Here is a 25,477-nt window from a genome sequence, read left to right on the forward strand (position 1 = left end):
TTTCGTGGCTTTATTGTCATTTTTCATTAATAATATTTTATAATGACTGATACAGTTTTAAGATGATGCATGAATTTAAAGCTGTGTTCATTTTGTACATTTACATTTGAATATTCTACCAATATATATTTACCTGAAATTTTATAACCAATAAATGAACGAATAAATAAATGTTATTAAAATTCATGTAAAATGACACTTTTTGGTAAATCGGCACAAAAACGAACCTCAACGGAGCTGTTGGTAATACAGTAGCTGAAACATAAACACATTTAAAAATGACACTAAACTGTGATCTTTATTTTAACAGTGAACGATGAAGATTTATTACTTTTTTTCCTCTTTATTGATTTATTTATTACTCTTTTTCCCCATTGATTCAGTGACTGAACAACACACGGACAAAAGGAGACGTTGTTTAGCACTATCTTTGTATTTTTATTGGCATTTTTCCATTAATATTTTACAACGACTGACACAGTTCTGCAGACGGTCATTAATTATGAAGAGTGGTGCTGCAAAGACTCTCAGCAGAACGCAGTTTCCTCAGATCTACTCACTGTTACCAGAGAAAGTAACACAGGACTAATAAACACCATTACTTTCAGCAACCTATGCAGGGACTTAATAACACATTCATAAGTGATGAATAGTAATTAGTAGTAGTTATGAACAGGTTATGTCAGTATTCGCAAGGTTTATTATACAAATGACACTGTATTGACAGAGGAGGCCTTAAAGGGAAGCCTGACTGTTTAGACTTGGACGCCTTAAAACAGTGAATTTGTCCAAAACTATTAAAATATGACAGATAAACCAAATGGAAATGTTTTGTTTATTTAAAAAAATGACAAATAGGCAAAATTCCTCCACTAGCAGGTCACCACTGTTGCACTGTGATGTCATATGGTTGCAGTGGAGTCAGTCCTATGGAAAATAAGACAATCAAAAAGTTCTTCTCTTGAGGAACGTTCTAGCTAAAGCTGGAAAGACTGTATAATATATTAGGCCCAAAACATACTTGGAGCTACGCAGGTGGGGTTTTGCACACAGCTGCGATCAGAAATGTGTCATGACACATTTTATAACACGACTTGAGCGCGTGACCGTTACGGCAGGGGGCGCCGAGCCTGTCCAGGTGGTCTCGTACCACCAGCGTGTTTCTCAACTGTCTCACGCAACATCGGCTTACATAAACATAAAAATATGATCCATTTTGGCCTTTATATTCCAGCGGAGGAGCTAAAGCAGCTCACTCTCCTCTACTGTCCACGTTTAGCTGTTGAGACTGTGGGAATAACAGTAGATCCTCTCTGATTTGTCCTCTAGCGCCTCCCTTGAGCACTGAGTGTTTAAAAGCAGCATAAGAGCGCACAGTGAGTCTGTACAGACGGACCGAGTGTTTGCAGTGCGCTGGCTGAGCTCTGTCGTTTGCGTTCGCATCCTTGCATTGAGTCTCTTTCTGGCCTTAGATTTCAAGCTTACTTCTCACTCAGTGGACGAGAGAGAGAGAGCAACAAAGACGACAGCGTACTAGGCAAAGGATTTTGAATAATAAATATGGTATTTTGCTTGGTTTATGCAACATATTTGAATGCTATTGGACCTGCACACCATACTGGGGCCTGTATGTCTGAACGGTCAGGATCCATTTAAACTAAAGTGATGGACGTTTCATTTCTAACACTGTAGCGTTCCCAAGTATAAGAAACGTATAGTAAACATTTATAATAATACTAATAGTTCGCATTTACAGGTCATTTTTCACAGAACTGACAGTATGTGGTTTTTCTCAACTATACCTCTGCTTTATAAGTGCTTTATAACAGTGTTATAAACTGAACAGATTGCTTTTTAATTTGGCTGTGCAATGCTTATGCATGTGTTATGAAGTCTCTGAGTAGGCAGCCTTTTTTATTACTGCTGCTTTTCTGATATCCTGTACGAGACCTCCATCCGCTTCTACATCTGCTTTCACCACTACTCTAAAACAAACAGCTCACGTGTTTATATCAATACATCAATGAATTTATATCCAGAAAAGAAGTCAATTTAATAAATATCTTACTTTAAAAAAGAGAAACAAACAAAGAAAAAAGAGAAAAAACCTTTGTGCGAGAAATCTAGCCACCAGATATGCACTATATACACAGAGCGGAGCCGTCCGGCAGGGTTAAATACAGAGCGAACGTCCATTTATACACTGAGACTAGCATTAAAGACAGACGACACAGAACGACACGTCTCTACAGGGGGCGCTGCGAGGTGCTGATATGTGCAGGTGTGTAGAGCTGGAGGGCGAATGCTGTTGGTAGAACATGGCTGGTACACTGCAAGGTTTGGGAGGGGGTCGGGGGTTGGGGGGGTTTATGGGGGTTAAAGGATGTTTTTTTTGCAGTTTAGCCACTTCCCAACATCTTTGTGGCACGCTGGTTGGCCTCATCAATCCTAGTTTTGTTAGAATCAGCCTGAAAAACAAAACAATCTAGTTAAAAACCACAATAAATGCTGCAACACATTCATATAGAATTCATATTTAAATCTATCCGCATGTTGGTCATATTGAAGGAGAATTCCACAGAATGTTTTTTAAATCGCTGCATAATTAACTGGTTAAGATCTAAACAGAGCGGTTCAGAGTGGTTCAGAGTAGTTCAGAGTGGTTCAGAGTAGTTCAGAGTGGTTCAGAGTGGTTTGGTGTGAAACGCTCTGTTCTATATAAACTTACCGAGTCAGAATTGTTCACAGTGGTGGTGATAGGAACCAGACGTCCACCTCTAAAAGCTCCCTCACAGAAAGTTCCTACATGAAATGGTTATGAATTCACTGCCTGATGACTGAGACTCTGATTTTGGCCTCAAACACGTCTTTTTGGGTACACTATATAACCAAAAGTATGTGGACACCTGACCTATATAAACTTGTTGGACAACCCAGTCCAAACCCATGTTCATTAATATGGAGTTGCCCCCCTTTGCAGCTCTAACAGCTTCCATTCTTCTGGGAAGCTTCCTATAAGATACTGAAGTGAGTCTGTCCATTCAGTCTAAAGAGCATTTGTGAGGTCAGACACTGATGTTGGACGAGAGGGTCTGACAATCTGCGTACTAGTTCATCCTAAAGGTGTTCAGTGGGGTTGAGGTCAGGGCTCTGTGAGGGCCACTGAGTTCCTCCACACCAAACTGGTCACTCCATGTCTTTATGGAGCTGCTTTGTGCTCAGGGGCTCAGTCCTGCTGGAACAGGAAAGGCTCTTCCCCAAACTGCTGACACAAAGCTGGAAGCAGAGAACTGTCTAAAATGTCTTTGTGCTGCAGCATCAACATCACCCTTCACTGGAACTGAGGAGCCCAAACCCTGAAAAACAGCCCAGCCCATCATCCCTCCTCCACCAAACTCTACTGTTGGCTCTGCATTCCGGTAGGTAACGTTCTCCTGATATCCACCAAACCCAGATTCATCATCAGACTGACAGGTAGAGAAGCGAGTCCAGTGGCAGCACTTTACACCACTCCAGCCGACACTTGGCGTTGCGTATAGTGATCTTAGGTCTGTGTGCAGCTGCTCAGCCATGGAGACCCATTTCATGAAGCTTCTGATGCTCAGTTCTTGTGCTGATGTTGCTTCCAGAGGCAGTTTGGAACTCTGCAGTGAGTAATGGGTGATTTTAAGCTCTTCAGCACTCAGCAGCTGAGTCTGTGAGCTCGCATGGTCTAGTTCTTCACGGCTGAGCTGTTGTTGCTCCATTTCACAATAATAGCACTTACAGTTGACCAGGGCAGATGTAGCAGGGCTGAAATGTCATAGACTGACTTGTAGTAAAGGTGGCATCCTATGACAGTGATTAAAGTCACTGAGCTCTTCAGTACGACCCTCTACTGCCAGTGTTTGTCTAAGGAGACTGCACGGCTATGTGCTTGATTTTATACACCTGTTAGCGACGAGTGTGGCTGAAACATCTGAACTCAATAATTAGGAAGGCTGTCCCAATACTTTTGGCCATGTAGTGCATCTTCTGGTTACCGGTCCTCTGGTGAAGCACATGTAGGGAGTATAGTACCTGAAGAAAACTGATTTTTACAGATTTACCACCATTTTAGTGTCATCACCATTACACGTAAAATCTCTGAAGACACGTAGGTTCATTTGTGGTTTAGATAAAAAGCAAAATAATTACATCTGCGCTGTCGACTTTGTGACATCTGGTTCCTATCACCACCACTGTAATAAACATCCAAGCTGCTGAATTTCTCTAGAACGGACTTCTTATTTTTAAACAGCCCCAACTTCCTAATTATGGTGAAATACATAAATTAGGTGGAATTCCTCTTTAAGAGCACAAAATATACACAAAGCTTTCTTTTCTTTACCATCTCCATAATCCTGTCGATCTGGCGGTTCTGAGTGTCGATTTCGTTGCCCATGTCGAGGGCCATGTGGCGCAGGTTTCCGATGATGCTCCCGACCTGCTCCAGATTTTCATCCATTTCATTCTCTCGCGCATCGTTCGTTACCCTGCGCACAGACACAGATCACAGGCGCGCTGAGAGAGCGTTCGGAGGGCCGAGCGCCCCCAGGCTCCGTCTCACATTCGGCTGTTTGATGTATAGAAGCTCAATACTGAACACAGTCAGCGCGGCTTATCTACAGATCCGGAGCAGATACAGGAGCTGTTTATTTCCTTTCACATCGCTTCATAAACCATGTTTTTCATTTTCCTTTCAGTCCAGACTGTGAGATACACGACAGGAATACATGCGTCTACAGGGTTTAACCCTATGAGGTTCATCACTGTGGCAGTGTAAAAACCTCATTTTACTGTAAAATAAATAAACACGTCTATAATTCATAGTTTTTATTTACAGTCCTCAGGCTTGTAGTATTTAAACTCTGTAAATATTGGTTTGTAAGAAAAGCGTTAAATTTTTGAAACACACAACAGAAAATGATCAGGCTTGTTCTCTCTGTGGTGTCGAGGCAGATACAGCTGAGCTGCTCTCCCATTGGTCAGGACTTCAGGAGCTGGACTGAAGGCCTTACACGTTAGATTAACTACCAACATCATTAGGAAGTGACAGAGGAATCAAGGAATGGAAGCTTAAACCCCATCAGTTAGCACAGTATCCCAGCTGAAAAAGGACCATTAGAAACCATTAGGATTAAAACCTAATGCTTTGCTTTCTATTGGGAATTGGCTTAGTATCCAATTGAGACCACTTCTTTCCTGTAGAACACCTTTAGATCCCATTAGGAAACCATCAAATGCATTTAGAATCAGCCACTAGTCACCTGGTAAATCATTAGGATCCTTTACACTGTGATACCAACCCATTAAAAAACACACTACAAAACCACAAGGCACCAACAGAAACACTTAATGGTTTCTATTGTTTTTTTCAGCAGGGATAAAGTACAACAAGATTCAGGATACTGTGTTTAGCTATGCTAATGTAACGTAACAGTGCAGTATTCTGTACAGCACTTCGGCACTTTCAGCGTTTCAGTAGTTATTGTGGAAATACCCAATGTCATATAGGATGTAATGATTGGTTGGACTCTGCCTAGCAATCAAAATGCATTTTGATTGGTCATATTTGGGCCAATACTTTTAAAGAAATAAAAAAAAACTTCATTGTGTCTTCAGTTTGTGCCGTCAGTATTCCGTACACCAGCTTCCACAGAGGGAGCGGTTTTCCGTACAGTGTTTTCCTGCATTTTATTTGAAGTTTTATGAAATCTAAATGCATAAATATGGCCTTTAACTGATTATACGTTTGCTAAAAATGAATTAATATACACCATATGTGCAACAAATGAGGCTACCACAGACAGAAGCCTAGTAAAGTGAGACTGTGGTGTGAAGCCGCTAAGGTCACTTAGCTGATGCTGTAAACTTCGATTAACAGCTCAGTATTAAACATGCTGTGTTTCATGGTGATGATCCACTGTTTAATATTCACTGAAGTGTTGAATGTGATGTTTAAATGTACTAAAATCCATTTTAACTGCCTGTGAAAGTTTCCCACCCTACTCACATTCACATTCACATCCCCACCCGCCATTTTCGTATCACGCTGGGGGGGTCGGTCACTATTTACACAGATTTGATGTCCAAACTCAGCTTAGGTGGTCTTGCCAACCATTTTAATGGAAACGAGGACATATGACAACGTCTCAGATGTATCACTGATAAGCCACAAGAAAGTCCATGTTTATATGTAACAGTGAGACATACTGAGTCAGAAACCACATAATCAAGTCTATTAGAGACACTGAACAGCTCCACATGGTTTGAGGCAGTTAGCCATGCAGTTAGCACCATGCTAATTAATGAGGCATAAGCTTCCATTACCTGTTAGCTACATTAGCCCTGTAGCTCCAGTGCTAAAACCAAAGAAGCAACACACGTCTCAGCTTATCTGCTGCGGTTTAGCTGAACTCCATTTTTCTCCAAACTATCGCTTTAAACCTTGTAACACTGACCTGCGGATGAAGCCTCCACTGATGGCCATCTGCTCACGCTCGTCCACCACGCGGGCCGGCTGGCTGGACACCACTCCGTCCTGATTGTTGCCCCAGGACTGACCCCCACCTTTCAGTCTGAACAGCCAGAGAGGGCAGTGAGAGACGGACAGAGCGATGGACGACAGACACTACAGCACAGAGACTACAGGTGTGAGGTGAGGACATGCGGTACTGTTCAAAAGTCTGGATATGATGATTCAAATGCATCAGTTTAGGAATGTTATAATCAATAATAATTGATTATAATAATATTCAATAAAGTGCACTTATTAAGGCTATTTTCAAACATAAAAACCAAAAAAAGCTGGCTGTATAGTTTTTATTGTCTATATTCCACTACAGTCCCTTCAGTTACATTAGCGTGCTCAGTGCATTTTTAAAGGGACAACATCCGAAATTTTTCGTCCCTTATTTTCTCTACTTATAAGATGTGTGAGGTCATAATTCAGTCATAATTCTATTTTAATTTCTACAGGGCCATTTTCCAACCCCTCTTTACCCCTTAAAATCAAACAGGCCATTTTTGTTACCGTGACTTTAAGACTAATATATGTAAATGAGCTTTGTTCTAATTGGCTCTCCTGTACTGCGCTCACTGCAAAAAGCAGTCCAGGCTAAAACACTAAATTTCGGTGTGAATGGGCGGGGCTAAACTGCTATAGGCTGAATAGGTGGATGCGTGCAAATCTGTTGGGTTTTTGTGACATCACAAAATGGACTGTATGGTCTGTGACGTGAACGGTCTGCTTTGAAACTTTTCGAATGTTTCCATATGACATCAATTTCTTGTGGAAAAAGTGAGGAAATTTTCCAGGATATGGGCCCATTAAAAATAATCCTGAGTCACACTACAATAATTACTTTGAATCATTTCATTGAACTTTCTAGTGATTCTTTGAATCATTTCCTAAAGAATCATAATCTAACTGAATCATTTTGACATTATAAATACTGTGAATAAGCACTAAAGATGTGTTACTCATTTCTTCAGTGGGTTTTTATGACTAAGGACTTATTAAATGACAAATACTATACTGTAAAACACTAAATCTAAACTTTTCAACATTATTTCCAAACTTTTGAACATCAGTGTACAGCATATGACTAATGACGAGAAGTGATTTCAATCATCTAAAGGAAACGATGCTATAGACAAATGGATCATGAATAAATCATGGATAAAATGATGAATACATAAATTAATGATGACATAATGAAGGTTCCATTATGCACTGGAATGATTCTAAGTGTTGAGAGGCGTGTCCATCCTTAAGGGATGAAGATAATGACTACAAAATGACGAATGGACTCAGCACAGTGTTTTACAAAACAGTCACAGAGACTGATGGGAACCAAAGGAAACACCTAGAACATGTACATTAGAACAGAGACATCGTTAAGACAGTTCAGCACTCATTTATCTTCAGTAGCAGTAGTTCCACATTAGAATGTGCACCGCACTGAATTCACATGAATCAAATGTGCATCGTTTATCATTTCCTCATGAATAAATTAATAAGGGTGTAACAATTTCAATACCAAACGGAAAAAATGAACCATTAGCGAATTTAAATGTGAAGCTGAACGTCTGATCCGCTCCTCACTCTCCTCAGAGCCTCTCTCACTTACTGTCTCACTGAAACTAGGCAGCCTATCAGAATGAAGTGTGCAGGATGGGGCGGGGCTTATCCATCTGGGTACATCCTATCAGAGTAAAGTGGCATGAAGGCGTGGGGCTTATGCATCTGAGTGCATCCTCTCAGAGTAAAGTGGCATGAAGGGGCGGGGCTTATGCATCTGAGTGCATCCTATCAGAGTAAAGTGGCCTGAAGGGGCGGGGCTTATGCATTTGAATGCATTCTATCAGAGTAAAGTGGCCTGAAGGGGTGGGGCTTATGCATCTGAGTGCATCCTTTCAGAGTAAAGTGGCCTGAAGGGGTGGGGCTTATGCATCTGAGTGCATTCTATCAGAGTAAAGTGGCATGAAGGGGTGGGGCTTATGCATCTGGGCGCATTCTATCAAATGGCTTGAAAGGGCGGGGCTTGTGCATCTGGGTGCATCCTATCACAGTACAGTTTGCAGGATGGGGTGGGGCTTATACATGCTGTTAGAGTATATTGGCTGGGAAGGGCGGGCCTTATGCATCTAGGTACTTCCTATCAAAGTGAAGTGGCATGAAGAGGCGGGGCTTATCCCTCTGAGGGCACCCTTTTAGAGTAAAGTGTGCAGGATGGGGCGGGGCTTATTTATGCTGTCAGAGTACTGGCTAGGAAGGGTGTGGTTATGCAACTGTGTGCATTCTATCTAAAAGTTGCCTGAAGGGGCGGGGCTTATGCATCTGGGTGCATCCTATAACAGTAAAGTGTGCAGAAAGGGGTGGGGCTTAAGTATTTTGGTGCATCGTATTAGAGCAAAGTGGGTGGGTAGGGGAGGGGCTGCTCTAATCTGAGGCATCCTATTACAGTAAAGTGGATGGAGAGGGGGCAGGGGCTTATGGTCTGGATGCATTTAAATAACTGGTCTTTTTGCAGAGCATATAAATTCTGGGGGCTGTAATTTCTGGGGTTTATTTTGTCAAAAATCAAATCCAATCTTGATCTCAGATGATTTTACAGCTGTAATCGTGCTGTATAATATAGTTTATGTATATGTAAATGAACAGGATGTACACATTTGAGTGCAGTAAACTCAGTGCAGCACTTATTTCAGAGCAATAACAAAACATTTACACACATTTTGAGAAAAATAAATACAAATAAAAACAACAACAACATGTCAATAAACAAGCACGCTGTCACTACAGCCCAAGCAGAGTGCAGTAATTCAGGCGAGGAGGGGGCGGGGTTAAGCTGTACATCAGTAACCATCGCTTAGCAACGAACTACTCATCAAGCAGTGTGAGTCTTTCATCGTCTAGAACCCATGCACTTTAAAAAAGGAGCCATAGTGACGCCATAGAAGAACCACTTCGGTTCCCTAAACAACCACGTGTGAAAAGGAGTGAGTGATAAGAACCTTTTAAAGGTTTAGAGAACTTTCACATGATGTAAAGGTTCCAAACCAGTTTAAGGGCTCTGCCTGGAAGGGCTGTCAATCAACTGTTCTCATTAGAATATCAGGCCACACCCAGACATTTCTCAGACAGGCCTGATCAGCTGTTTTTAAGCTGCATTTCATTATATATGTTATTTTTTTCATTCAAACTCTACTGGATGTTTCAGTTTCAGAATCACACACACATCTTTAATGTTTTACTCCACTCTCTGGGACTTCAGGAGTGTGAACACATCAATAAAACTCCTTAAACCTTCTGCAGCACAGCTATAATGTAGGCTAAAGCTAAAATGAGCTTATATTTATACATAAAGGCCAATTCACACGGAGTCTTTTGAGTTTTGAAAATGAACACAGGCATTTTAATTCTTCTAAGTCTGCAGTAAAGCAGGCAAAAAGGTTAAAAGAGGTTTAAAACATATGTATGATCAGAGCTGAAAGGCCAGGAGTGACTGTGAGTTCTTTAGTACAACCAAGAAACTGTTTAAAGCTGTTTTTATGTGTATTTGGGTGTATGGTAGTCTGTTTATACTCATTATAGAATGTTTGTATCCAGTGTGTGCAGCTTTCAGTTGCAGTTCTTAAGCAAAACAAATTAATGAGCATCTACTACTCAAGAAATTCATTTTTCTTCCTCTTCTGTCTTTTTACAGTGTTAAAAACAAAACTGTTGGATTTTGTGTGAAGGTCACACTATGTAAAAAAAATCAAGTTTTTTTTTCATCTGAAAAAATCGCACTGGGTGTGAACAGGCCTGAACATGTTAAAAGGTGTTTATGGATCATTCTACCAAACTAGTTCAAACTGCAGCGCCACAGTGAAAAACTATTTAAAAAGCAATGAAAGTATTGAGATCTTAGATATTAACAAGGATTATGCTCTGATCTACTTAAACCTTAATAGAGATAGTAATAAACTAAATATATACACAGTCATCATTTATAGGGTTCGTTCTATACCCCTAAATTTACACTTCTGAAAATAATACTGACATTTTCTTTGCATTTTTTAAAGATACTTTTAAAAACTTAATGTTTATCATCATGTCATTACTGAAACACACGGTTTTAGAATGTGGGCTTAGCCTTAATTTAGTCACGCCCCTGCATTTCAGAGCGGGAACCTGCATCCCTGTCCCTCATGGCCACATGGTGAGCAGTTAGATCCCATTGTTTTGAAGTAAATGAGTCCCAAAGTCTGAAAATCAGTGTGGAACATTAAGAATCATCATATTTTCTGCAGTTCAGCACTTTTTAGTGTTTTAATGTAAAATATGATGATTTTCTGTGTGAACAGCTGTTCAGAGCTGTGTTTGCTGGTCATGAACTGCTGAGTTTCTGAGCTCAGAATGAGCTAAAACTGTCACCAAAACAGTCACTACTGAAACAGTCACTACTGACACATTTGGTACAGTTTGGCTAGTTATGATTGTTTTGGTAGTGACAGAATTAAATATTTAATCATTTCTTTAAATAAAATAAACAGAATTAAGTTTGTATTTACTATAAATCAATTAAAAGTCCCACATTTTCAACTGTGAATCAGTTGGGCAAAATGATCCATATAGATATTTTTATCTATTGAAATTTGCACTAAGAGAAATTCCCAGTACGTTTCTGTTCTGACTCCGACTTCCTTCCGGCTGAAGGAAACTCCACAGTGACCTTAATCCCTCTGACTACAGAGAGACGCAGGTAGACAGGTGTGGTGGGGGATGATGATGAGAGTAAATGTGGTTCCTCTAATCCCCATCAATGCTGGTGAATCACTACTTCTGCTCATATCCGTGTGTTTATGTGTGGAAATCAGCCGTAAACTTCTGACAGACATGTTTGGGATCTGAATTTGGTTTCAGCTCTAAAATCTCCACCAAATGCACAATCATTAACACTTAATCCAGCTGGCTGTGGACTAAAAGCCTCATTAGCACTGCTGAAGTGAGCAGTCATCCCATTTCAAACACGTTCAGAATTATTTATGAATTCAGCGCCTGCACTAAAACGCAGAATTCATTTGCAGTTTGCATGATTGGAATAAAATCTGCACTACACACTTAAAAAGAGGGTTCTTTAGTAAAGGGAATGGTTCTATTTTAGAACCATGAGTTCTATATAGAACCATTTGCCTGCTTAAATGGTTCTCTGTATGGTGAAATGCTTCTTCAGATTGACGGAGAATCTGTTATTTGTGGCCCTATGTAGCACCAAAACGGTTCTACGATTGGTATGTCAAGAACCCTTTTTGGTGCTATAAAGAACCTTTTAAAAAAAAAATTCTATATAGATAAATTCTATATAGTGCACTCAATTTTTGATAGCATGGTGAAATGGTTCTTGATTGATGGAGATCTGTGTTGTATTTGGTTCTATATTCTACTGCTACGATGTTCAGCTTGTAACAATATCAGTACCCTTTTTAATCCTATAAAGAACCATATACAGCACATTCTCCATCAAGTATTTCTCCATGCAAAGAACCCTTTTAAGCATGAAATGGTTCTATACAGAACTCATAGTAATAAACAGAACCATTCCCTTTACTAAAGAACCCTTGAAGCACCATTTTCAAAAAATGTGCTATTTAGAACCATATACAGCACATTCTCCAACCATTTCACCATGCAGAGAACCATTTAAGTATACAAATAGTTCTTTGAGTGTTCATAGTTCTATACAGAACCACTATCTTTACTAAAGAACGATATACAGCACATTCTCCATCAATCTCAAGAACCATTTCACCATGCAAAGAACCATTTAAGTATGCAAATAGTTCTTTGAGTGTTCATGGTTCTATACAGAACCACTGTCTTTACTAAAGAACCCTTGAAGAAGCCTCTTTTTCAGGAGTGCACTCAATTTATGATAGCATGGTGAAATTTACAAGTTACAATGTTGAGCTGGTAACAATAGCAGAACCTTTTTTATCCTATAAAGAACCATAAACAGCACATTCTCTATCAATCTGAAGAAATATTTCTCCATGCAAAGAACCCTTTTAAGCATGAAATGGTTCTATACAGAACTCATAGTACTAAACAGAACCATTCCCTTTGCTAAAGAACCCTTGAAGAACCATGTTTTTTAACTGTGTAAAACCACACACTCAAAAAACTGACGTTCCCTCTTATTATTTACATTAACGATGCGCTTGTGTTGAGTTGTGTTTGCCTTAAAACGATCCTGCAAACAGCTGACTGATAGCATTAGCATGTATGGCTACATAGAGAAAACACAGGGGAGCGTGCAGCGAGTGTAGTCGGCACCGTAGACACAAACAAACGCTTTCAGGCAGATCGGTCAGATGCATTCACATGCTGGCGGGTGCAGAGGAGTGTTACACAATCATTCCTGCCATTTGTGGTAAATGCTAGAGGTCAGAAGGTGCTCTGGATGGTCAGTTCTTTGTGGAACACAAGCATTTCAGAAAGAAAACACAGCATGCAGATCAGGCAGGCAGGTAGATACGTGGTTTGATGAAAAATCTAATTCATACACTTACCTCAAATACAGCCAGTCGGCCAGGCCACGTTTGGTGCTTCTTTAGCTTAGCACTGGAGTTACACGGCTAACGTAGAGCTAAGCAATTAGCATGGTGCTATCATCCATACACACCTCAGACTGTGTGGAGCTGTTCAGTGTCTCTAATACACTTCATTATGTGGTTTCTGACTCTGTATGACTCACTGTGATCTACAAACATGGACTACATTCAGGCTTCATGCTACTACAGGTTTTAGCTCTGCTAATGTACTTTGGTTTTTTAGGAACACATGATCAGCATTGGCAGATATTTGCTCCAAACATACACCGATCAGGCATAACATTCTGACCACCTCCTTATTTCTACGCTCATTGTCCATTTTATCAGCTCCACTTACTATATAGGTGCACTTTGTAGTTCTACAGTTACAGACTGTAGTCCATCTGTTTCTCTGATACTTTGTTAGCCCCCTTTTACTCTGTTCTTCAGTGGTCAGGACCCCCATGGACCCTCACAGAGCAGGTACTATTTGGGTGGTGGATCATTCTCAGCACTGCAGTAACACTGACGTGGTGGTGGTGTGTTAGTGTGTGTTGTGCTGGTCTGAGTGGATCAGACACAGTAGTGCTGCTGGAGTTTTTAAACACCTCAGTGTCACTGCTGGACTGAGAATAGTCCACCAACCAAAAATATCCAGCCAAAAGCGTCCTGTGGGCAGCGTCCTGTGACCATGGATGAAGGACTAGAGGATGACCAACACAAACTGTGCAGCAGCAGATGAGCTATCGTCTCTGACTTTACATCTACAAGGTGGACTGACAAGGTAGGAGTGTCTAATAGAGTGGACAGCGAGTGGACACATCAGTGTTACTGCAGTGCTGAGAATGATCCATCACCCAAATAGTACCTGCTCTGTGGGGGTCCATGGGGGTCCTGACCACTGAAGAACAGGGTAAAAGGGGGCTAACAAAGTATCAGAGAAACAGATGGACTACAGTCTGTAACTGTAGAACTACAAAGTGCACCTATATAGTAAGTGGAGTGATAAAATGGACAATGAGTGTAGAAACAAGGAGGTGGTCAGAATGTTATGTCTGATCTGTGTATATTCGGCTTAAAATTTCAGAACCCCCAACTTAAAACACCTTCTCGTGTCCCTGCGACTCGTTGTGCTAAATTGTCAATCATCTTTATAGACTTTTCGATTCATGTTATTGAATAGGAAATTATTGTTTTGTTTAACAATTTAAATTAACAGAACAAATAATGTTATTTATAATGCTACTTTGGCTAAAAGTACTAGAGGTGTGTGTTCAGGCTTACATGGTTAATAAAATCAGGTAAAAATAAAGATCACAGTGAGTCACACAGTCAGAAACCACACAATCAGGTCTATTAGAGACACTGAACAGCTCCACACACTCTGAGGTGATTTAAGGCCTCCGTGCAGCGCAGCGTCAAATACGATTCAGCACAACGCGCAGCTTTCAACACTATTTATGAATTAACTTTGTTTGATATTGTGTATCTAACTCTTCACTAACTCACTGTTTTCCAGCTAAAGGATACCAGGCTAGTCATGTTAGCTTTCTCGGTGTAAATTCTGAGCGGTGTGTGATCTTCTGTGTCTCTTTGTGGTTTGATTTGGGGTTAAATTGAACACATTTAGAGGAAAATGCTGTGTGGCCTGCAGAGGAATTCAGTGTGGTTGTGGGCTTCTTTAAAAACAATGCATCACTGTGCAAACAAAACCTCGTATCTCCAAACCGGTAACTGAAAAAACATTATTTTCTTGTAATGTAAGTTAAAGAAATTTGATTTATTTACGAGTAATTTTATTAACTAGTTTTTGAATGATGCAAAAAATGGTACCTTGTCAAGTAAAAGTATCTTAAATATAGTCAAGAAATCTAATATTTCTCCTGTTTAGATTGTTGTGAGCTTAATTTAAGATTATTTAGTTTATTTCTAGACATTTTTTACTTGTTTTAGGTCATTTTATTAGGTACAATTATCTCACTATATTAGCAGATAATTGTGCTTGTTGTAAGAAATGAGCTTGAAATCAGCAAAATTATCTGCCAGTACAGTGAGATACTTTTACTCCACAAAATTACCTAAAACAAGTAGCAAAATTCTGGAAATAAGATAGATAATCTAATAATAAGTACTCAAAAATCTCAAAATGAGAAATTTAAGATATTTTACTTGCCAAGATAACATTTTTTGCAGTGTAATTTTGCATTCCTGGATGCTACACTGCAAAAAATACACCTTGGCAAGTAAACTATCTTAAATTTAGTCGATATATCCAATATTTCCAATAAGATGATGTATGTTTTTAACTTGTTTTCAGTCTGGCTACATTGGCTAATCATTTTGTTTGTTGTAAGAAATATGCTTAAGAAATTATCGGCCAGTATCGTGAGATCATTACACTCACTAAAATCACTCAAAACAAGCTTAAAAATGTCTAGAAATAAGTTAAACAATCTTACAAGAATCTCAAGATGAGAAATATTAGATGTATCGACTACGTTTAAGACGATGTCCGCTGCGTGGTGGCCTTTAGGCCTGCAGTCAGCACCATGCTAACGGGGTGGGGTACGTTTTCATTACGTGTTGGCTACATTAGCATCATACGCTCTTAAAAAAGATGGTTCTTCAAGGGTTCTTTAGTAAAGACTGCATGCTTAAACGGTTCTTTGCATGGTGAAACTGTTCTTCAGATTCTTCAGGTTCTACACGGCACCAAAAGGGTTCTGCTATTGTTACAAGCTTGACATCGTAGCAGTACCAGGTCTCTTTTTTGTGCTACATAGAATCGGCACATTCTCCATCAATCTGAAGAACCATTTCGCCATCCAGAGAACCAGTTAAGCATGCAAATGTGTGGTGGAACCATCTTTTTTTAAGAGTGTAGTTTCAGTGATAAAACTAAAGAAGCAGATTTAAGACACCAAACATGTCGCGGCTGATCGGCTGCGTTTCAGATAAGCGGCAGGGAAACTGTGTAAATTAAATTTTTCGCCAAACTGTTCCGTTAGCATTTCAGAGCAGCAGAGCCGGATCAGCAGAACCAGCGAAACGTAGAGCATGTGTGTGCGTTCGGCTGGCGGAGAGCAGGGCCTAAAGCTACGGCTAGGGGGACGAGCTTCACCAGCGCTGCTGCAGGCGAGCGTTAGCATGCCTCCGGCTAACAGCCAGCTAGCAACACTGCTCTTTACTCTCAGTCCATCTACTCGGTTAGCTTCAGGCAGGCAAGCAGGCAGGCAGGCGTCACCTACTTGTTACAGGGACACGGACAAAGACCACAGAGATTTCCTAGATCCGTCAAATTCTTTTCTGCTTCTTTCATGTCCTTATTGATCTGATCCATTCCCTCCTCGATGCGCTCCAGTTGTTCTGATTTTTAAACGTTTAGCCGTTCACCCCCCCAAACAAAAGCAAAAAAGATAATGAAAATAAAAGATAAAGATAAAACAAAGAAAAAGGAAGGAGGGGGGAAGGAAGAAGAGAGGGATAAAGAGAAAGAGAGAGACTTAGGACACTCACAGTGACAGAAAGACAGTCAGACATCAGCACACGGGCGGGAGAGCCTCTGGCCCTGCGCCGGTACCTACTTGTCACAGGGACATACAAGTCCACAGCATTTGCCTACATCTTTTAAACTTTTCTCGGCCTCCATCATGTCTTTGTTGATATGGTTCATGCCATCTTCAACACGTTCGAGTTGTTCTGGTCAGGACAAAGGGATGACAGCAATGAAATGAGATTTCACAGCCTGGTAGAGAAATGATGAATGAGATCTTCAGCTAAACGGAAAACGGGGCGTGGAGCAGGGTGTGGTGGGGGGTCGATCCAGGGGGCTTAAGTGAGGAGTCAGAAAGATGAGAGTGGAGGAATAGAATAAAATAAAAGGATGTGGGGAAAACTGGGTGTGACTTATTTACAATACGTGAATCTTCACGAGAAAAAGTGTCAGAATCAGAACCGGCTGAATAAAATAAATACAAGGTTTTAGTGGTTATTTACAAGAAATTAATAATAAGTGCTCACACGTAGAACCAAAAATGGCATGTATGTTCATACATAAATGTATGTAGAATTGTAATATAGTTATATGCAAAAGTTTGAAGATCTTCAATGAAATTCCATGTTTTTGATGGATTTTCTGAGTGTAAATAAGTTACACAGCCTCTATAGAGACTCACTGCTGCACACTTTAATACACAATTATGGTTTATATGCTGAATTTAACATAAAAATCATGGCCTGTGCAAACATTATGGCACATTTTTAATGTTAAATTCAGTGAATAAACTGTAATTGTGTATTAAAGAGGATCTGTAACTTATTTACACTCAGAAAATCCATCAAAAACATGGAATTTCATTGAAGATGTTCAAACTTTTGCATATAACTGCATATATAAATGTTTATACATGCACTATTGTGTTTTGCATAATTCGAAAACTCCAGCTGCCCTTTACATTGTATTAATATTTATTGATGAGCAGACTGACAGAAATGCTCCACAATTACTTTGTAAAAATTACTTTGTAAAAATTACTTTACATTTACATTAACTTTCATCAAAAGAACCAAGTGACCATCTCAGAGATACGAGGTTTCCTTCCCACAGCTATGATATATATGTATGTTTATTGTAAATTAAGTTGTATCTCCAAAATGGTTCATGGTAATTTTAACTTTCTATGAATGTTAATGTAAAAACATTTTATTCCGAGTCATTTTGGAGCCGATTCCATTCACCATGAAGAGTTCACAGTATAAAGGGCAGCTGTGTGATAATATAATGCCAAATATATACTAATGTAACTCTACTTATTTATGAAAATATCGTATTATTATTCATAGAAATACATGTGCTTTCCTTTATATATTGACTGTTTTCCTTTTCAAACACTCATATCCAAAGTCGTTATGGATAAAGAGCGTTTTTGCATATATTTATATTAGTGTGTGTATAAATATACTTACATATGTCGTATTGTTTACTTTGTTTATCTTAAACGTGAGCTTCTGACAGTTACTCGTAAATATCTTTCGCCAATAAAACTAATTTCCTTGTTTGATTTGCCAAATAAAACCAACTCAGATTCCGATACAGTTTCCAAATGGTTCACTTTAAGATTAAGATTCCTTTCTGCGCTCTAAGTGCCGTGAATGGAACCAGACGTCAGCAGAGCCGTTAGCTGAACAAAGATAAAGCGAGTGAAACAGAGACGCTGCAGGTTGGCATTAGAAGCAGCTGCTGATGCCAGAGTTTACAGGAGGCAGTTGGCACTGCTGTACGGTCCTGGCATCAGCGGGCACTGGGTCACTGCGAGAGAGCCTGGCACTGAGCTAAAAACAGACTGTGTGAAAATAAAGAGAACAGAAGGATGTGGATGAGGTGAACGAGTCAGAGGAAGAGAGACGGAGAGAGAGGAAAAAATAGAGATAAAGAGCGAGAGCAGGTAGCGAAAGAGAGAGAGAAGACTGTACAGTTCGATCTGAACTCGAGTGTCGTAAATGGGGTCTGTTAGATCAGTTAGTTGTATGGATGTGAACGGGGGTCAGGGGGGCAGTGGGGGTTGGGTTGCATGACTGAGGGGCATTTATAAACTCTGTAAAATCCCAAGGGGGCAGAATAAAACTTGCTAAATAGATCTGAATTTGACCAAAGTGAAGAATTACAGGGTTAGCATGTTAGCTAGCTAATGTCAGTACTCGCTATGCCATCTGTGTGGATGCTAATGCAGCGGCTAACTCTTTAAATCCAATGTACACAGTTTACTCTGAGCCCAAATCAAGACACGTCTGGCGTCCGAAGCTTGTTCCTAGTTTAGTACTGGAGCTATGAGGCTAATGTAGCTAACATGTAGGCTAATAAACATCAAAACAAAGCATATGAAGTGGGTGGTGCAGTTAGCGCCATGCTAACTGGTGGAATATAGGGCTGTCAGACTAACAGTCAGCATTTAAATATTTGTCGAATTCAATCAATAAATGTACATTTGAATGCAGAAAATCTATTCTAGTGTTTAAAGTTTTAGCTCTGGAGCTACGAGCTAATTAACACTCTGCATGCCACAATCAAGCTGTTGTGTGATGATTTAGGCGTGCAGTTAGCATCATGCTAATTGGTGGGGTCAAAATAATATTTTTACATTCCAACATCATCAAATTCAGTGAAAAAGTTTGAATGTCTAATGCTAACTCTGTAGCGGCTAGCACATGGTTCAGTCACACATTACGGCTACCAAACACACGGAAAGACACAGCGTTACTGTATTAGGCAATTAAATATAATATAATGGAAATATAAAATATGCTAATAATTGCTTTATTATGGATATTTGAGAAAATGGCATTGTTTGTATAATATTTAAATATTTGAAAAAAAATTGGGAAAATTCACATTTTTATAACAACAATGTATTACACGTGTTGTCATACAAAATGGCATTTATTGTTATTATAAAAATTCTAATTTATATAATTATTTGACAAAAACATTAGTCTCCGCTGCTAGAAAAAACAGCACAGAACGGAATTCATACTGGTCTGTGTTGGTTTTTCAGCAGGGTCGAAGCTCCAGTGCTAAAACTAAAGAAGCGAACTTCAGACACCAAACACGTTTAGGCTGATCTGTGTTTGAAGTAAAGAGCTGATTGTGCACATTTGTTTTATCGCTTTAACCGTCTGTGCTTTGGTAACTGAAGAAACGCGACAGCGATGGAGACGCGCTGAGAGTTTCAGGTCAGGAGGAGCCGTAATTCTCTCTGAGCTCACTGACCAGCCAGCGTCCCACAACAGACCACACCACTAATTGGACTATGACACTAATCCCCCCGAGCATGAGGAGAGGGAGAGAGAGAGAGAAAGGAGAGAGAGAGAGAGAGAGAGAGAGACAGAGAGAGAGAGAAAGAGAGAGAGAGACAGAGAGAGAGAGAGGAAGAAGGAGAGAGAGAGAGAGAGAAAGAGAGAGAGATTTCCATGGCTGGCTGTGAACTGGTGTTTTAGCGTCCTGTTCTGGCCAAGACGCCGGCCTGTTAATCCTGATCAATCAAATCAGTCTGATAAACTATCTGACAGATTCCCTTTAATCTCTAAATGCAGCCATTTTCACCAGCGTGTTGTACTTTCCTTTGAGTTATTTCTGACTCGTCGCTACTGTAAGTGCTGCTCTTTATTCTTTGTATTTAATGTTTTCCTTTGAGCTCCACTTATAATGTTTGTGTGGTTTTATGTATCAAAACCAGGCATGGGCGGAGCTAAACTACTGATGACAGAATGGGCAGGGCTAAACTGCTGTAGGTTGAATGGGTGGGGCTAAACTACTTAAGAAAGAATGGGTGGGGCTAAACTACTGTAGGTTGAATGGGTGGGGCTAAACTACTTAAGAAAGAATGGGTGGGGCTAAACTACTGTAGGCTGAATGGGTGGGGCTACACTGCTGTAGGCTGAATGGGCAGGGCTAAGTTACTGAAGACAGAATGGGCGGGGCTAAACTGCTGTAGGTTGAATGGGTGGGCGCTAAACTGCTGTAGTCTGAATGGGCGAGGCTAAACTGCTGTAGGCTGAATGGGCGGGGTTAAACTGAGTGAAAGTGTGACAACCAGCCCCGTGTTCCCCTAGAGCAAAACAACAATAACTGTAGACTTATAGGGGCTAAAACTACAGCGTCCACGACAAACATACTTTAGTAAAGACTGAAAACCCTATAAAACATTGTTTTTCTGTCTGTACGTCTGAAAATCAGCACCTTAAAGACCCCGTTTAGTGACTGTAGCACTACAGCAGCTCTGGGAGGGCGTTATATGCAGCAATCAGAGCGGAACTTTATGAATGAGGTTGTTTAGCGAGTCTGGACGCTAGCGGAGCGCCCTGTGGGTTCGCGTAAGAAACTCAGCTTTCATAATTCATCTGAGGAACGAGGAGAAGGAGTGACAGACTAATTAAACTGTCTCCTCAGAGCAGAGAGGAAACTACACATTTTATTATCCAGATGAAATGGAAAGGGGTCGCCCGAAGGACTGGGCGGCCTTGTTTACGCACGAACGAGGACGTTTCTTTGTGTTTCACTCAGCCACGTCAATTCCAGATCAAATTATAAGGCTCTACACTTATTTTCAGAACAGGGGGTCAACTGTTTGGGTCAATTTGTAAAAGAATGTTCCTTTTTTTCAACCTAATCTCTTTTCTGCTGCATCTGTGCTGCATTTTTGATTAACGCGGACAATAATTTCAACATATTTGCCTGTATTTAGAAAAGAACAGAAGGTCTGCTGATTCCGAACCCATTTATAATAGAAGTTAATGGGCAGATGGTGAATTCGTGAATAAACTTTTGAAAAATGTGACTATATATACAGTCCGCAGCTTAGCAAAGCTGTGCTAGAGAATAAAAGAGCAACATAGTAAATTGAATTATTTTGAATAAGTCATAAATTACATCATATTTCTATCCATACAAACTATTTTAAGTCTTTTTGCTCTCTGATGAGAACAAACTCTGGTATAATCATTCATTATAGCTTTAACAATAACACTGACACAAATACACAGCGTGCATTATGTTCACACTATAATATCTAATATTTCCAGTGAAATAACTATATAATATTAACTCACTCTGAGATTTATTATACAGACATGTGAAGAAGTAAACACACCCTGTGAAAAGGTTTGACTTTTTCAGCGTATTTGATTCAGATATCAGGTCTTCGTTTAAACAGTGTTTATAGATAAAGGTGATATAATTTAACAAGGGACACATAATTTTTTGTCATGCTATATATAATTATATGTAAGTGCACCTCGTCACATATCACTACTTTAAACATGTCAGACTGAAATCAGGTGATCTTGATCAGGTGCTAATGATTAGAACAAAGTTAGAGATTTTACTTATCTTATTTAAACCTCAGATATCTGGTCTGGTTTGCTCTTTGTTATTGGAGTGTGTGGTATCATCATGCCTAGAGCTCTGAGGCCTTCAGAAAGAAGGTTGTAGATGCCTAGGATTCTGGGAAGGGGTTTGGGAAGATTTCCAAAATATTGGAAATCAAACACTCCACCAACTGGAAGATCATCTACAAGTGGAGAAGATTTAAAACCGCTGCCAGCTTGTCCAGATCAGGCCGCCCCAGCAAATTTAACCTGAGAGCAGACCGCAAGATGCTAAAAGATTCTCTAAGAACCCCCAAATTTCATTACAGGATCTGCAGGCAGCTCTTGTTACTGTTAATGTGAAAGAGCATCTACCATTAGAAAAAGACTGCACAAATTTGGCATACGTGGGAGGTGCGCCAGGAGGAAGACTTTGCTGTCTAAAAGAACATCAGGGCAAGGCTAAAATTTGCTAATCAATATCCAGGCAAGCAGCAGGGCTTTTGGAACAAGGTGCTCTGGACTGACAAGTCAAAGGTAGAGTTGCTTGGCTGCAGTACCATAAGCTTTGTTTGGTGAAAACCAAGGACTGCATTTGATCAAAAGAAGCTCAGACCAGCTGTAAAGCATGGCTGGTGGTAGTGTTATGGTTTGGAGCTGCTTTGCTGGCCAAATCGTAATCACAGAATCGACTATGAATTCTCTTTCATAGCAGAGACAGCTGGAGGGGAACGTGAGACCACCTGTGAAAAAGGTGAGGCTGACGAAGTGGACCTTCCAGCAGGATAATGATCCCAAACATACATGTAAATCCACCAAGGAGCAGCTCAAAAGGAAGAAATGGTTTGCTGTGGAACGGCCAAGTCAAAGCCCAGATCCGAATCCTACTGGAATGCTGTGGGGGGTTTGAAACGGGCTGTACATGCAAAAACCCCCTCAAACACTGCATAGCTGAATTTATTTCTGCATGGACGGGTGGGACAAAATTTCTCCCAGCAGACACCAGACAGTTATAGGAAAGCTGTTTCTGCCAAATTTGCAGCAACAGTTACTGCAACCAGGGGTGCACTTACTTTTTCAACAGACAAAAATGAATTTGTTAGTTTATTTTTAAACAGATGATTGGAAAGTCATTTTTCCAATGTTTTTCATTCTATTACATAACACTTGTCCATATATACTGTTTAACTGAAGATCAAATACCGACATATTCACATGTCAAAAAAGAGAAATATTTCATGGGGTGCACTTACTTCTTCACATGACTGTATGTGGGTTCGGCAAATATTAAGTATTTAATTTGTGAATAAAAAAAGAGCCAGAGTGAAAAGTGTGACAACCCGCCCCGTGTTGCCCAACAGAGAACTGAGAGTATCTCTAGTCTTGAAAGAGTAGTTTTGATTACATTCACTTTCCCTGAGCTTTTATGGTATCCAAGGTGATGGGGCGGGGCCTGTGAAAACTCCGCCCACACCTCTATGCAGGTAATGAGTTACCACAAATTCTTTCCTCTGCAAAACCCAATGAATAAAAAATTATACAGATTTACAGTTTAATTTTTAATTGTGCAGCATCATGAACTTCCCATTGACCTCTACTGTAAGTGAGTTTTGAGGCTGCTCTTTTCTAAGTTCAGGAACATGAGCTGAAATTACTGTCTGTACGACACGGATGCAGCAGATAGAGATCAGGTTTAAAATTCCAGGCTTCTCCTGTAACTTCCTAAAAGCTGTGAATGTCATTTGTCAAGGTCTTTTCCCCAGGGATTGTACACAGATCCATCGCAGCGTCAGCTGATGGAGAAGAGAGGCGTTTGTCATTACCAGCAACACTGATCGCTCGGTTAGTTTTTCGACATGTGGGCCAGAGGATTCGTCTCACTAACGCTGCTTCGGCCAGGCTCAGTTTCATCATTTACACTTCATCATGTCTGATAATAGTCTACTAACAGCCTACGTTGTGTCTATATCTACTGTTCTACTGTTCTACATCTACATAATGTGATACTGTCATAACTTAATACACACTACATTTACACTACAGGCCAAATGTATGAAAGCAGTGATTTTTAAAAAGTCTTTCCAAATTTATGCATAATTAACTGGTTTAGATGTAATCAGAGCAGTTCAGAGTGGTTTGGTGTGAAACTCTCTGTTCTAGATAAACTTACCGAGTCAGAGCTGTTCACAGTGGTGGTGATAGGAACCAGACGTCCACCTCTAAAAGCTCCCTCACAGAAAGTTCCTACAGTAAATGGTTATGAATTCACTGCCTGATGACTGAGACACTGTTTTATGATAGTTTAGAGAACTTAAACTCCATTCATGGTGGAGGGATACATGCAGGGCGCTGTGAGGCAAAATAGTCCCCAAAGAAAACTTATTATTTCAGATTTTCCACTATTTTCCATCATCAACATTCCATATAAGCTCAGAAGACTCGTGTAGGTTCACTGGTGGTTCTGGATAGTAAATAAAATGTCTATATTAGTGTTGTAGTCATGGCGACCCCTGGTTCCTATCACCACCACTGTAAAGACATCTGAACCATTTCACACCAAACCACTCTGAATCACTCTGTTTACATCTCACACACTGAATTATGCAGAAATTTTGGAAAATTGGTGAAATTCCCCTTTACAAAAAAAGAGCTTTTTCATCAGTTACTGCACACACTATTGCTGTTCTGTGTTAATAAACAATAACATTTTCATGGTTATTTTTCTCTGTATGTTTAGTGAACTCGAACTGTGCAAGTTAGAGTTGTGTCCAAACTTTTGGTCTGTAGTGTAAATAATCTACACTAAGTTAAGCTGTACACAGATAACAGCTTTAATATGAGAGTAATTAAGGTATAAACTTAATGAAATATTACTTTACAGTGTAGCTCAATTGTAACTAGAAATAATATAATATAAAATAATATAATATAATATAATATAATATAACTATTTTCTCCATTTTCTTCTCCGTAACTTACCTCCCTGCTCATCCAGCATAACCAAAGTTCTGATACCAGCATCTTTGCTCTGTTTCAGTGAAGAGGAGAGAGCAGAAAAGAGAGACATACAGACAGAGGAGAAGAGCAGAGAGAGACCAGCAGATCAGCAGCAGGTCTGAGTTACAGAACAGCAGAGACTCAAAGACAGCAGCACCAGACAAAGGAGAAACATGAAGGACCAGATCTGCCAAAAAGGAAAATAAATTAAATTTAAAAATAAACCACATAGTAAACTAATCAATAAATAAAAATAACTAAAAGTATATATTGCTTATTTTGATTGTAATTAAACATATTTCCTTTTTCTGCAGTTACATATTTCTCCATTTATTTATTTCTGTATTATTTATTTTTTTATTGATGTCTGTGTTCATTTTTATATTTTTTCTGTATTTTTAACAATTGTTCGTTTTGTTTATTGATTCATTAATTCATTAATTTATTATTTTTTTCACTAATTCTTTTATTTATTTCTGTGTTTCTTCATTCATATGATAATGAGGGGGCGTGTTTT

At 39.7% G+C, this 25,477-nt stretch overlaps 1 protein-coding gene across 1 annotated transcript in view; it reads right to left on the reverse strand.

Annotated features, from left to right (window-relative positions):
• Nucleotides 1–410: 410 nt before the first annotated feature.
• The window catches only part of snap25b (synaptosome associated protein 25b), a 36,899-nt gene continuing 11,832 nt past the window's right edge, over nucleotides 411–25,477 (reverse strand). The window contains exons 3-7 of the mRNA XM_036593704.1: nucleotides 24,943–24,991; nucleotides 16,350–16,467; nucleotides 6,483–6,599; nucleotides 4,370–4,514; nucleotides 411–2,468 (exon numbers count right to left, since the gene is read on the reverse strand). Of these exons, the coding sequence (XP_036449597.1) occupies nucleotides 2,400–2,468; nucleotides 4,370–4,514; nucleotides 6,483–6,599; nucleotides 16,350–16,467; nucleotides 24,943–24,991 (498 nt within the window). The 3' untranslated portion in view covers nucleotides 411–2,399. The remainder of the gene's footprint in view (nucleotides 2,469–4,369; nucleotides 4,515–6,482; nucleotides 6,600–16,349; nucleotides 16,468–24,942; nucleotides 24,992–25,477) is intronic.

The sequence above is a fragment of the Colossoma macropomum genome, unplaced genomic scaffold (assembly GCF_904425465.1).
Source record: "Colossoma macropomum unplaced genomic scaffold, Colossoma_macropomum, whole genome shotgun sequence".
Taxonomy (NCBI): Eukaryota; Metazoa; Chordata; class Actinopteri; order Characiformes; family Serrasalmidae; genus Colossoma; species Colossoma macropomum.